The sequence below is a fragment of the Nerophis lumbriciformis genome, linkage group LG22 (assembly GCF_033978685.3).
Source record: "Nerophis lumbriciformis linkage group LG22, RoL_Nlum_v2.1, whole genome shotgun sequence".
NCBI classification, from domain to species: Eukaryota; Metazoa; Chordata; class Actinopteri; order Syngnathiformes; family Syngnathidae; genus Nerophis; species Nerophis lumbriciformis.
Genome location: NC_084569.2, coordinates 19609996 through 19624958, shown reverse-complemented (window position 1 = coordinate 19624958; position 14963 = coordinate 19609996). Strand labels below are relative to the sequence as shown.

Genomic DNA, 14963 nt, shown 5'->3' with positions numbered 1-14963 from the left:
ATCTCACTCTCCATCGCTCTCATACAAGTTGTCCTTAAGTGCCACGTTGCAAATGGAAGGCGACGCTCTCTCTTGTCAGAATCCCTGCTGGGCTGGAGAAATATGCGTCTTTCTTGAGGTCATTTCCCAGATTATTTTGGGAAATGCTGAAGGACAAACGTGGCATCGTTATTGATCTGGAAGTTGACGTCAAGGCCGCCGTGAAGGAGAACGGCATGCCAGATTCCTCTAAGTCAGGGGTCGGCAACCTTTACCAGTCAAAGAGCCATTTTGACCAGTTTCACAAATTACAGAAAACAATGGGAGCCACAAAAATCTTTTGAAATTTAAAATGAAATAACACTGCATACAAAGTTTTTTTTTTGCTTTGTGCTATGTATAAACCAAGGGTCTCAGACACGTGGCTCACACCTTATTATGAAAATTGAATGTTAATGTGGCCCGTGGGTTTTATATGAATGGCGTTTGACAGCGTCAACCCTCCTGATTTTTCCGGAAGACTACGAATTTCAAGGCAACTGTTCCCTCAAACGTGCCGTGATGGTTCAGTATTTAGCGCCCACCACAACCAGCGTGCCGGCCCAGCCACACGTTGTATGGGGCTTCTGCTTGCTCACGTAAGTGACAGCAAGGCATGCTTGGTCAACAACCACACAGGTTACACTGGCGGTGGCGGTATAAAAAACTTTAACACTCTTACTAATAATGCGCCACACTGTGAACCCACACCAAACAAGAATGACAAACACATTTCGGGAGAACATCTGCACCGTAACACAACATAAACACAACAGAACAAATACCCAGAATCCCATGCAGCCCTAACTCTTCCGGGCTACATTATACACCTCCGCTACCAAACCCCGCCCACCTCAACCGACGCACAGAGGGGGGCGGGGGTTGATGTGTGAGGGAGCAGGGTTGGGGTGGGGGCGGGGTTTGGTGGTAGCAGGGGTGTATAATGTAGCCCGGAAGAGTCAGGGCTGCATGGGATTCTGGGTATTTGTTCTGTTGTGTTTATGTTGTATTACGGTGCAGATGTTTTCCCAAAATGTGTTTGTCATTCTTGTTTGGTTTTGGTTCAAAGTGTGGCGCATTATTAGTAAAAGTGTTAAAGTTGTTTTATATGGCCACCGTCAGTGTAACCTGTGTGGCTGTTGACCAAGTATGCCTTGCTGTCACTTACGTGTGCAAGCAGAAGATGCATTTAACAAGGGGCTGAGCTGGCACGCTGTTTATACAGATTGTAGAGGGTGCTAAATGCTGTACCATCATGGCACACCCTTATTATTATTGTAAGGGTGAAAATGGGAGAATATTAATCCCGGGAGTTTTCTGCGAGAGGCACTGAAATTCGGAAGTCTCCCGGGAAAATCGGGGGGGGGTCGGCAAGTATGCAGCTGAGCCGCATCAGAGTGATCAAAGAGCCGCATGCGGCTCCGGAGCCGCGGGTTGCCGACCCCTGCTCTAAGTGATCTCTCGTAACCTCAAAATGTTTCCCTCCCCTCTTCTCATTTTACCATCCCTGCCGCCTTCCCCCACCCCCTTCCTCCAGTTTGCAATCAAGACTACCCATGTGAAGGAATGAGTCGTCACGCTACCTTTGAGAACTTTGGCATGGCCTTCCTGACTTTGTTTCAAGTCTCTACGGGCGACAACTGGAACGGCATTATGAAGGTATGCCTTGCTGTCTTCTCCAATAGCTGATTCATCTATCGTTACTCAGGTTAGTCAAGTGTCCGGAAAGATTGAACTCAAACCGTTAAAACGGGCAGCGACAAGGAGCCCCCGGGAGAGACAAAAGACAAACTACCCTTCTGTCTCAATCAGGACTTCCGATGCAGGAGATATGTGCTGGCTCAGCGAGGGCTGCACAAATTTCCGCTCTGACGAGCTGGGGAAGGACTGAGGCTCGTTGCACACATACACACACACAAAACACTAATTACCCTTGAACGCACACCTCCAGCGGCGTTCTCCCAATGCACACCTTCAAGGAGGAGGATGCTGCTTCCGTCCTATCAGTACGTGAATAAATCGCCGCTATTTGAGAGGTGCGCCGCTACCTGGACTGTAAGAGTCGGTAGGAATGATTGAGTGGTCATTTAGACATTCAGCCATGGTGATATAGATTAGAGCAGTGTTTTTCAACCTTTTTTGAGCCGAGGCACATGTTTTGCGTTGAAAAAATGCGGAGGCACACCACCAGCAGAAATCATTAAAAAACGAAACTCAGTTGACAGTAAAAAGTAATTGTCGCAATTGTTGGATATGACTTTAAAGCATAACCAAGCATGCATCAATATAGTTTTTGTCTCAAAGTAGGTGTACTGTCACCACCTGTCACATCACGCCGTGACTTATTTGGAGTTTTTTGCTGTTTTCCTGTGTGTAGTGTTTTAGTTCTTGTCTTGCGCTCCTATTTTGGTGGCTTTTTCTCTTATTTGGATATTTTCCTGTAGCAGTTTCATGTCTTCCTTTGAGCGACATTTCCCGCATCTACTTTGTTTTAGCAATCAAGAATATTGCAGTTGTTTTTATCCTTCTTTGTGGGGACATTGTTGATTGTCATGCCATGTTCGGATGTACATTGTGGACGCCGTCTTTGCTCCACAGTAAGTCTTTGCTGTCGTCCAGCATTCTGTTTTTGTTTACTTTGTAGCCAGTTCAGTTTTAGTTTTGTTCTGCGTAGCCTTCCCTAAGCTGCATTGCCTTTTCTTAGGGGCACTCACCTTTTGTTTATTTTTGGTTTAAGCATTAGATACCTTTTTACCTTCACGCTGCCTCCCGCTGTTTCCGACATCTACAAAGCAATTAGCTACCTGCTCCCACCTACTGGTATGAAAGAGTATTACACGGTTACTCTGCCAAGCTCTAGACAGAACTGACACTCAACAACAACACATCATTTGCAGACTATAATTACTGGTTTGCAAAAAATGTTTTTAACCCAATTAGGTGAAATGACACAATCTCCCACGGCACACCAGACTGTATCTCATGGCACACTAGTGTGCCGCAGCACAGTTGTTGAAAAACACTGGATTAGAGAACATAGGGAGGAAGACCAGTGATTATGTAAGATGGTACGCTCCATGGCGCCTTGAGAGTCGCATTGGACAACGAGTTGAGAGCTAGGGATTTTAGCTCATTGGCTATTAATCTGTGTATCAGGTTCAAACACTGATGACATCTATTAAAGAAGACAAGAAGCAAGGAATTAAACAGAGACAGAATTAAATTTGGCTCAATTGAGGAGAGACATCTGGGCTGTACTCTTGCACGGTCTCCATCACGCTCTGGCGAAAGATTGTACGCCTCCTCTTTTATTTGGACTTTCCCTGATTACATGGCAACAGCTGTTTTTAAGGGAGGGGGGTCGTAAACAGCCATCGCCTTTGGTTACAGAACAGTTCAAAGAAAAGGTCGTAAAACAGTTCAAAGAAGCGGTGCCTGGAGGGGAGTCTGGTCCAACTTCCTCTCCGCTTTGTATATTTCTGTTGATTACAATACATCAAAGAAACAGAATACCTTCATGTTGCTTGCCATCCTACACAGTGGAGTTTTACAGGCCTTCTTCTTGGTAGGTTCAAAGACAGCTTTTGTCTTCTCGCCGGGAACTCATTGAAACACAAAGTTTTGTGATAACTTAGATACAATTATTCTGACACTGTGGACTGTGATTCAATCCCCCGGGCAGTGTGAAGGGGCGTATCAAGGCACATTGGTGTTGTGGTCTTACCAAGAATGTAGTTTTAGGCACGGTGAGTGTAAAAGATGGCAACCTGGTCCACCTTTTCTAGAGGAAGTTGGTAAACCTGACGCATTAAGAGTTCAAACAATCAATCAATCAAAGTGTATTTATATAGCCCTTAATCACAAGTGTCTCAAAGGGCTGCACAAGCCACAAGGACATCCTCGGCAAGAAAAAACTCAACCCAATGGGATACAATGAGAAACCTTGGAGAACAGCTATCGCATCATCTGTGGTCACCTAATAACCTCTCCACGCAGGAGAGGGGGGCAGAGCAGAAAAGAGACAGCAGATCAACTGGTCTTAAAGGGGGCTCTATTTAAAGGCTAGCGTATACAAATTAGTTTCAAGATGGGAGTTGCGGTGGACAACCAGCGCTTGACTCTCTATCTGTGGACCCTGATTTGTTCACCGAGCAGTGTGAAGGGAGTGATGTGTATTTCTGGTCTTGTCACCCTCGTCCGGACAGAAGGGTGACACGACAGTGCGGCTGGATCAAAAGAGACGTCTTTATTACAAGCGAGCGTCATTATACAGGAGTAGGTCAGGTCAAGAAAATGAGGCACTCTTAACTTGGAGGAGCCGAACCACCGTCTTATATTCCGTCTTTCTCTGTCTGGGTGTGTGTTAATTCAGGAGAGTACAACCTGACCATGTAAGGAGATGTTCATGTGTAAGTGACCGGAAAACAACCTCTATATGTTTTGACTTAAATGTTGACGTGAACATAGACAGGAAGGAGTCTCTCCTCCAGGATAGAGCTATCACTTTTGCATTCCCAAGTGTGAATTTATTGCCTCTTCTCTTGAGAGAGTTTACCCAGTTTGTATGCGAATGTCCAACTAAGGCTGCTTAATTTATTATGGGTTCAACCATTATTTACTTAAACCTGGTGGTTCGCTTTCTCCAAGTTGAATTTAAAAACATTCACCATATGTAGAACATAATATGAATTAATCAATTCACTTCAGGAGCAAATCCAGTTGGGTTACATAAGTCAAACCGAGAACTAAGCGAAAAAAATATCAGGCCAAATTAGATTTAAAAAGAGAAAAAAAAAGAGACCAGCTTCAGCTTACCATGAATTGATTATAGTGCCGATTTAAACAAGTTGAAAAACGTATTCGGGTGTTACCATTTAGTGGTCAATTGTACGGAATATGTACTGTACTGTGCAATCTACTAATAAAAGTTTCAATCAATCGAAAAAAAGCTCAGAGGGCTTGCAGTCCGGGTGAGATAATTGTACCTCCTCGAGAAAACACAATGTCACATTAGTTCTCGTTATCTTCCATCCAGCCTGCGGACACACCAATCCCGCACAAATTAGGCCAAAAGTGCTTAAGTCTTGAATAAAGACGGGCTCATTACAAATGAGACGGACTTTGCCATGACGCCTTTTTTCCCGTTGTGGAGCATAATCAAGGAGTGTTAATGTCATTGAACTCCATAAAAAAAATCCATAAAAAAGATAACACTTTCAATTTCAAAAAGTGATATTTTTCGAGGCAGTCCTTGTCACGTGAACGTGTGTGTCACCATGGTGATGTAGTGTGTGTACGCACGCTACAACAGCTTCTTCTTCATGGTTGGATATGAATATTAATCCATAGATGAACATTTGTTTCACTTGTTATTATAACCATACAAATGTTATTTGTGATGGTAAGAGTTCTGTTTAGTTCAAATGTTTAAGGGGATTGCTAGAACTGTGTGTGTGTGTGCTTATGTGACAATAACTGTCCAAAAAAAAAACGGTAGACACTACATTATCTATGTATGTTGTATTAAATAGTCTTATAGTTTAATGATCACGGTCCAGATGCATTTAAGTAGTTAGCATCAGGATATCCAAAAATGGCTGACATGCATGTGGTACCCTTCCGCTGTGGTTGGACTCAAGAGACACTGATGTGCATTTCCCAGGGTACTGGACATATTCCAATGCCGTGGCACGTAAGAACAAAAGTACTTAAAGGGGTCATATTTTCATGTCTGTGATCATGTTTTAGTTTAAGTTATGTTCTGTTTGGGTTTTGTACACTTAGTTCCTGCTTTTTCCACTCCCTTGTTTTGTCACCATAGCAACCATTAGTTTCACCTGTTTCACATTTTGAGTCACGCACCTGTTTTCACTAATCATGTCACCAGTATTTAAACATGTAGTTGCCAGGCAGTCAGCCTGGCGACATTACCTTTGCTCACTTCATGCTACTTCTGATACTCATGCCTGTTCATAGTTATGCTTCTTGCCATGCCACGTAATTTTTGTTTTTTCATGTCACAGTTAAAGAGTTTTGCTTCATGTTCATAGTTTCTGCCTTTGTGCAAGTTTTTGTTTCATTAGCCAAGTTTTTGTACTTCCGCCTTGTGCGCACCTTTTGTTCCTTTTTTTATAGTAATAATAAAATATGTCCTTACCTTCACGCCTTGCCCGCTCCAACTTTCCTTTGCATTCCGGGAAAACAAAACACCCCATAGTCCCATTGTTGACACATATTATGATTTTTTTTTACATTTAAAACACTTCCTTGTGTCTGCATAACATGTAATAAAATGATGCATGTTCGTTGTAGTTTTTAGTGCTTCCATAGCGAATCTACTAACAGATTAAGTTCAAACTACACGCTAATTTGTATTTGAAATGGCAACAGCGGAGGATGCTTGTGCATGTAGGAGCCAGTCTCCCCCACAACAAGAGAATATAGAAAAAGAAGGAGCTCTTTGACTACAGCGTCAGGCAACAATGGCTGACTCTTTGGGTAAATATTTCCCATCATTGGAGATATCCACTGATGTCAATGACAGGAAAAATGTCACTAATGGGGAAAATTCCAAACGGATAGTTTAGCAGGGATGTCAAACTCATTTTAGCTCAAGGGCCACATGGAGGAAAATCTGTGCACACGCGGGCCGGACTATTAAAATCATGGCATTAAAACTAAAAAATAAAGACAACTTCGGATTGTTTTCTTTGTCTTACTTTGGCCAAAAATAGAACAAACACATTCTGAAAATATTGCAATAAAAATATAGAAACAAAAATACAAGCAGCGGTTAAGTTTATTAAATAATTAATTGGGGCGGTATAGCTCGGTTGGTAGAGTGGTTGTGCCAGCAATTTGAGGGTTGCAGGTTCGATCCCCACTTCTGCCATCCTAGTCACTGCCGTTGTGTCCTTGGGGAAGACACTTTACCCACCTGCTCCCAGTGCCACCCACACTGGTTTAAATGTAACTTAGATATTGGGTTTCACTATGTAAAGCGCTTTGAGTCATTAGAGAAAAAGCGCTATATAAATATAATTCACTTCACTTCACTAATGTTTATAACTGAATTAATTTAAATATGCATGTTTTGTATAATTTTTTTTTAAAGAATCAAGCAACATTTATGACAACCTTTTTCCAAAACACAATATAGAATGTGAGATATAACAGGATAATGCATACATTTATCATTATTTTTCAAAACGGCTACAAAAAAGTGGGACCCCAAAAAATTGACTGTGGGACCCCATTTTTATGACTTGATGGGAACCCATTTTGAAAATTCCTAGCACCAAGACTGATAAAGTATTGGTGTGTGCAAAACAGCAGCAGGCGTCTGCGGCCTGCAGGCCGGTTCTAATACTAATCAAAACTCATCCCGGGGGCCATAGATAATTCATTCGCGGGCCGGATTTGGCCCGCGGGCCTTGACTTTGACACGTAGGGTTTAGCGGAAGTATGAAGGAAGGCAAGATTGTTTTATAAATATCTCTGCAATGCCTCCATGGTTTGATTTAAGATTGTTGGGACTTATGCAAATCCCAAATACACCAAAACAGGTACCAATTGGTAAGAAAGGTTGATTTTGCATAATAGGTCTCCTTTTAGTTAATGGAAGAATACGCAGAAGACCAACATTTGTGTTATGGTACAGGGGAAGAAGAAGACGGTACAGAAGCAGGGACGTTGTTTAGCTCGAGGCGTAATAAATCAAGAAGTGTATGGTGTGACTATGTGTTGTGTGTTACCAGGGGTTGTTGAAGGTGCGTGTTGAGCGAGATGCGGAAGTCAGGGAGGGCAAGGCAGTCTCGGAGGTCCGTGGGCAAGCAAGAGGTCAGGGGCAGGAGCGAGGCGCAAAGGTCCGTGTCAAGGCGAGAGGTCGAGTTCCAGGAAGGCAGCCAGGGAACTAGAGGGAATTCAGGGAGACGAGACACACTGTTCGAAACCAGGAAACGGAGGAACGCTGCGGGATGACGACACAGGAAACAAGACGATGAGCACAAGAGAAACACAGAGACAGTGAATGCACAAAGGGAGAGAGCTCGAGACATGTAGGCTTACTGTACCATACAGGGGGCTACGTTATGGCCCTGGAACGCAGGTTGCGCTGGCTTAAGAAGCGTGGAGCCTCATCAGTGTCAGGTGACGGTTGGAATATTTGACAGGGAACGTCCATATTCAAGAGTTACTCCTCCCAAAATCGTGCATCTTGGATGAAGGCGTGCAGTGACTTAGTTTGAGGGGGAGAATGCCGCGCAGTTCTGCATCTCTTTTCACTTAAGCCCATGGGAGAATCGGCCCTAAGTCATTACTCATTGCTTGAAAAATATTAAATTTGAAACGTGTTATGAAAGGTAATATAGTTTACAAGTTTAGCTACTCTGTGTCACACAGACAGTTGTTTGTAATATACAGTCGCGATCAAAAGTTTACATATCAGCTCAATTTTTGTTTCATCTGACCACATAACTTTCCTCCAGAAGGTCTTATCTTTGTCCATGTGATGTCAGATGAAACAAAAATTGAGTTGTTTGGCCACAATACCTAGCAATATGTTTGGAGGAGAAAAAGTGAGGCCTTTAATGTTAAGGTATTGGTTAAGAGGGGGGTGACCCCAGGATGCAGAGACATGAGACAAGATGGAATTACAAAAATGGAAAAAAATTGAATTAGACAAAAAGGGATAACTAAGGGCGATGGGGCAAAAGCGCACACCAAGTAACCTGGACAAAATAGGTTCCTCAGAGGTCAGCAGGAGAAAAGGCCAAGGCGCACTGAGCAGGGCAAGATTCCAACAAAAGAATCCCTTTTACCTCAGGGGGGCTAGGAAATAAAGACAGAAGAGGTTAGGGAATTCAGGACTAAGTAGGGACAACGTACCAGGTCTGGTGATGAAAGCAGGTGCATGCGCGAGTGTAGTTCAGGACACAATAACCAGCAAGGTCAAGCTGTAGGTGACAAGCCTAAATACTGGCGGGCTAATTGCGAGCAGGTGTGCCTCGAGGTCCGCCCCTCGCCGAGGACGAATCACTAAAAACACAGGTGCAGACAAAAAAGAAGGCAGGAACACACTAAAACACAACATTTAATCCCAAGAACACCATACCTACCGTCAAGCATGGTGGTGGTAGTATTATGCTCTGTGCCTGTTTTGCTGCCAATTGAACTGGTGCTTTAAATGGGACAATGAAAAAGGAGGATTACCTCCAAATTCTTCAAGACAACCTAAAATCATGAGCCCGGAGGTTGGGTCTTGGGCGCAGTTGGGTGTTCCAACAGGACAATGACCCCAAACACACGTCAAAAGTGGTAAAGGAATGGCTAAATCAGGCTAGAATTAAGGTTTTGGAATGGCCTTCCCAAAGTCCTGACTTAAACGTGTGGACAATGCTGAAGAAACAAGTCCATGTCAGAAAACCAACAAACTTAGCTGAACTGCACCAATTTTGTCAAGAGGAGTGGTCAAACATTCAACCAGAATCTTGCCAGAAGCTTGTGGATGGCTACCAAAAGTGCCTTATTGCAGTGAAACTTGCCAAGGGACATGTAACCAAATATTAACATTGCTGTATGTATACTTTTGACCCAGCAGATTTGCTCACATTTTCAGGAAAAAAAAAACTTCATGAATGTTTTTTGTGACCAACAAGTATGTGCTCTAATCACTCTATCACAAAAAAAATAAGAGTTGTAGAAAGTACTGAAAACTCAAGACAGCCATGACATGATGTTCTTTACAAGTGTATGTAAACTTTTGATCCTGACTGTATCAATCAATCAATCAATGTTTATTTATATAGCCCTAAATCACAGGTGTCTCTAAGGGCTGCACAAGCCACAATGACATCCTCAGTACAGAGCCCACATAAGGGCAAGGAAAAACTCACCCCAGTGGGACGTCGATGTGAATGACTATGAGGGACCTTGGAGAGGACCGCATATGTGGGTAAACCCACATATGGATACCTCCAAACAATGTTCCCTTTAATTTTCCATAAGTATGAGCAAACGTAAAAACTCCTTGAGCATTCAGTGGAGCACATGTGAGCGACGTCAGACGTGCACATGCACTGTGGTCACACCAGCAGCACACCTGTCCCAAACCTGACTAAATAACAAGTTAAACGTTTTACTATTATAATCAAATGACAGCAGTCATTTCCATTAGATTATTTTCTAATATAATTGTTTTGGCCCACGTACAATAACAATAACAAAATATATTGTTTTTCATGAGCTGTGCACTAGTATTGTATGTCTGGGTGGGGGTCCTGCTTTGGAAATAATTTGTACCCCTTTCAGATATTGCATTTAGTTCCCACTAAAACATTCACATGTTGCACAATGAGATGTAAACATGGGATCATGTGTACATTCCTGTAACTTTCTGTTTGTAAAATATATATTTTTTAGTATTTCTTCAATATAATAACATCATGTCATGATTAATATTTATAAATTAAGATTAAATTAAGAAAAAAAACATTTTATTTTTCACTAAAGAAGGGTTCGGTGAATGCGCATATATGAAACTGGTGGGGTTCGGTACCTCCAACAAGGTTAAGAACCACTGTGCTAGACATGGGGAGACCCGAAAATAATACGTTACAGTAATCGAGACGAGATGTAACGAATGCATGAATAATGATCTCAGCGTCGCTCGTGGACAAAATGGAATGAATTTTAGCGATATTACGGAGATGAAAAAAGGCCGTTTTAGTAACACTCTTAATGTGTGACTCAAACGAGAGAGTTGGGTCAAAGATAATACCCAGATTCTTTACCGTCCTTGACCTTATTAAAGGGGAACATTATCACAATTTCAGAATTGTTAAAACCATTAAAAATCAGTTTCCAGTGGCTTATTATATTTTTCCAATTTTTTTTCAAAATTTTACCCATCACGCAATATCCCTAAAAAAAGCTTCAAAGTGCCTGATTTTAACCACCCGTCCATTTTCCTGTGACGTCACATAGTGAAGCCAACACAAACAAACATGGCGGAAAGAACAGCAAGCTATAGCGACATTAGCTCGGACTCAGACTCGGATTTCAGCGGCTTAAGCGATTCAACAGATTACGCATGTATTGAAACAGATGGTTGTAGTGTGGAGGCAGGTAGCGAAAACGAAATTGAAGAAGAAATCGAAGCTATTGAGCCATATCGGTGTGAACCGTATGCAAGCGAAACCGATGAAAACGACACGACAGCCAGCGACACGAGAGAAAGCGAGGACGAATTTGGCGATCGCCTTCTAACCAACGATTGGTATGTGTTTGTTTGGCATTAAAGGAAACTAACAACTATGAACTAGGTTTACAGCATATGAAATACATTTGGCAACAACATGCACTTTGAGAGTGCAGACAGCCCAATTTTCATCAATTAATATATTCTGTAGACATACCCTCATGTCAGCAGGTCAGGGAAGCTAGGGTCGATATTCTTCTCTTGATCATCTTCGGGACGGTGTGAGCCAAGACATCCAGGGGTTTAGCTCGCTCGTCTGCGGGAACAAAGTGCCGCCATTGCTTGCCGTGCTACCGAGGTCCTTTGTCCCTGAATTGCTCACACACTCCGGCAGATTCAATGGGGGTCTGGCGGCAGATTTCTTTGACTTTATCGTTGGAAATGCATCTGCTTTGAGTGTCGCAGAATATCCACACATTCTTGCCATCTCTGTCGTGGCATAGCTTTCGTCGGTAAAGTGTGCGGAACAAACGTCCAATTTCTTGTCACTTTCGCATCTTTGGGCCACTGGTGCAACTTGAATCCGTCCCTGTTCGTGTTGTTACACCCTCCGACAACACACCGACGAGGCATGACGTCTCCAAGGTACGGAAAACAGTCGAAAAAACGGAAAATAACAGAGCTGATTTGACTCGGTGTTTGAGAAAATGGTGGATTGCTTCCTGATGCGACGTCACATTGTGACGTCATCGCTCCGAGAGCGAATATTAGAAAGGCGTTTAATTCGCCAAAATTCACCCATTTAAAGTTCGGAAATCGGTTAAAAAAATATATGGTCTTTTTTCTGCAACAACAAGGTATATATTGACGCTTACATAGGTCTGGTGATAATGTTCCCCTTTAAATATCATGAATAGTTGAAACACCCATCAGTTCTCTGCAGTACAACCACAATATTGAACAATAGCACCTTTTTCAATGTTGCTTCCTGAAACATTTTTCCAAAAATATTCGCCCGCTGAGCTGTCTTCCTTTTCTTTGTGTCTTCCACCCCAGGACACGTTGCGGGAGTGCCCACCAGACCACGGCACAGACGTGGACTATGCATGCAATCCCAGCCTTCAGTTCATCTCGCCCATGTACTTTGTCTCCTTCGTGCTCACCGCCCAGTTCGTGCTCATCAATGTGGTGGTGGCCGTGCTGATGAAGCACCTGGACGACTCCAACAAGGAGGCCCAAGAGGAGGCGGAGATGGATGCAGAAATTGAGCTGGAGTTGGCCCAGGGCACCCTCTGTTGCATGGGCGCCCCCGGCTGCGGGGGTGGCGGAGGGCTGGACAAAGGCGCGGTCGGACTGGGAGCCGACGCCGAGGCCAACAGAAAGGACGGAGGAGGGAGGACGCGCATGGGGGCCGGCGCGCACGGGGCGCCGTACAACACCGCCGACTCCAACCGGCCGATGTACTCACCAGCACAGGTGAGTGTCTTTCTGTGGGTGTGCAAGAGTTGGAGTTAGAAGCCTAAGGGGACAGTCAGGATTTTGCAGGGTTAGACTTCTTGGTCCCTCCCTTTTGTTTTTAGGCACAGCCTGACGCTCGGTCATGGCGCAAGATGCTCACGCTGATATCAACACGCGTTAAGATGACTCATTGGCTGCTTTTCACCTTCGTTTCACATGGAGCCATTTTTAGCTCAGTGATAGCTGACAAAGGAACTTATTGCAGACGAGGGAAAACGCACCGAGTGAATCCTCCTCGTCTCTCCTTCGTTATCTATCGCTCTCTCAAGTGATTTGCTGTAAGGGATCTGGCAGACTGCTGCAATTTCTTCAGTGGCAGGGTTTAGGTTGTGTGTGTGTGCGTGCGTGTGTGTGTGTGTGTGTGTGTGTGTGTGTGTGTGTGTGTGTGTGTGTGTGTGTGTGTGTGTGTGTGTGTGTGTGTGTGTGTGTTTGTTTGTTCTTGTTCTTGTATTTCTACCCTTCTTGAGACATCAACAAGGAAAAGTACCTTCCAGGAAATAAATCATGGTCCCAATACGGCATACTTGCCAACCCTCCCGAATTTTCCGGGAGACTCCCGAAATTCAGCGCCTCTCCCGAAAACCTCCCGGGACAAATATTCTCCCGAAAATCTCCCGATTTTCAGCCGGAGCTGGAAGCCACGCCCCCTCCAGCTCCATGCGGACCTGAGTGAGGACAGCCTTTTTTCATGACGGGAGGACAACAGGGTGACAAGAACTAAATCATCCAGACTAGAGATAAATTGTATTATAATGTTTATTTGACCTAAAAATAAATATATTTATTAATTAAAAAAAAAAAAAAAAACTAAATACATTTTTACTATATTTTGCTAAAAACATCAAAATTAATTGTATTTTTATTTGTATTTTTTCGTGACTCCTTATTACATCCAGCCATAGAATTATACATTAAAATAAACATATTTGAAATAATTGATTTTAAATTATCATAATAATTCATTTAAAATGACCATATTTCATTATTAAAATAATTGCTTGTTTATCAACAAATTTAGCATTCTATTCATTACATTTTGAAACTCTCAGAAGCCAAGTTATGTTATATTCCTTAATATTTATTGATGCAAGTTTGAGGTATCAATTATCTAAACACAGTTTGTTTGCATATTTTAAGGATATATATATATATATATATATATATATATGTGTGTGTGAAATACTTGACTTGGTGAATTCTAGCTGATCCTCCCCTCTTAACCACGCCCCCAACCACGCCCTGCCCCACCCCCGACCACGCCCCCACCCCTCACCTCCTGAAATCGGAGGTCTCAAGGTTGGCAAATATGCAATACGGAAAACCATTGCATCTAATAGAGAAACAAATACTAGAGTCCGTGAACATTGCTCCAAAGTCAGGATTTCTTTTGTTGATTTAATGTGCATACAAAAGTAAACATTGACAGGCGCAAAGGCAGCAATATATGATAAAACAAGACGGCAGCTAAAGAAGGACTTCCCTGTTCATCCCCGAAAAAACCCGCCAGGTGAACAGCTGATTTTACGGCTTAAAGACAACCCGCGTCCTATATGTGACCATAGGATGAACAAATACACTACGGTACTAAGACCATAGTGGCCATTAACAGTTAGTTTCTACAGCTGGGTTGCTCAAAGTGTGGCACAGGGTCCATCTGTGGTCCGTGACTCGTTTGTCATCGGTCTTAAGCACATAAAAAAACAAATAGAGATCTCATTTGCACCCCTGGTGGTGAAATCTATCAAAATTAGGGTGATCCCAAAAAAGAGGGATTTTCCAAATTGACTGTGTTTAAAAAAGTGCTCCCCCTCTGGTCAACATATGAAATAACAAGTGTGTGTAAACATTTGAAGTGCTCCCCCTTTCTGGCCAACATATGTAATAACAAGTAAGTGGAAGAAATTGAAAAGCGCCCCCTTTGGCCAAAATAAATTTAAAAAATTTAAATAGATATGTATTTAGAGACATACTGTAATAACTTGAAGTAAATAATGAAGATTAAAAACCAATTACAAACAAAAAAAAATAAAAAATAAAAATAACTAAAAGCAGTGTTTTTCTCACAATGGGTCGACTTTTTTCTTATAAAATCGGGAACAATTTCTTATATTATTTCTGTTTCTGTAAGATTGCAATATTTTCTCGTAAAATTTTTAAAGCAAAATGGTGACATTTGTCAGATAACATTCTGACTTGTACCACAATATTGCGAATGTTTGTGTTGTTCTTG

The 14963-nt window shown here is 42.6% G+C and overlaps 1 protein-coding gene across 3 annotated transcripts in view; it reads left to right on the top strand.

Annotated features, from left to right (window-relative positions):
- Nucleotides 1-14963, top strand: part of cacna1ia (calcium voltage-gated channel subunit alpha1 Ia) — a 352101-nt gene that overhangs the window by 292587 nt on the left and 44551 nt on the right. For all 3 annotated transcript variants that reach the window (XM_072915676.1, XM_061974102.2, XM_061974103.1), the window contains 2 exons: nucleotides 1556-1677; nucleotides 12272-12691. In XM_072915676.1, the coding sequence (XP_072771777.1) occupies nucleotides 1556-1677; nucleotides 12272-12691 (542 nt within the window). The remainder of the gene's footprint in view (nucleotides 1-1555; nucleotides 1678-12271; nucleotides 12692-14963) is intronic.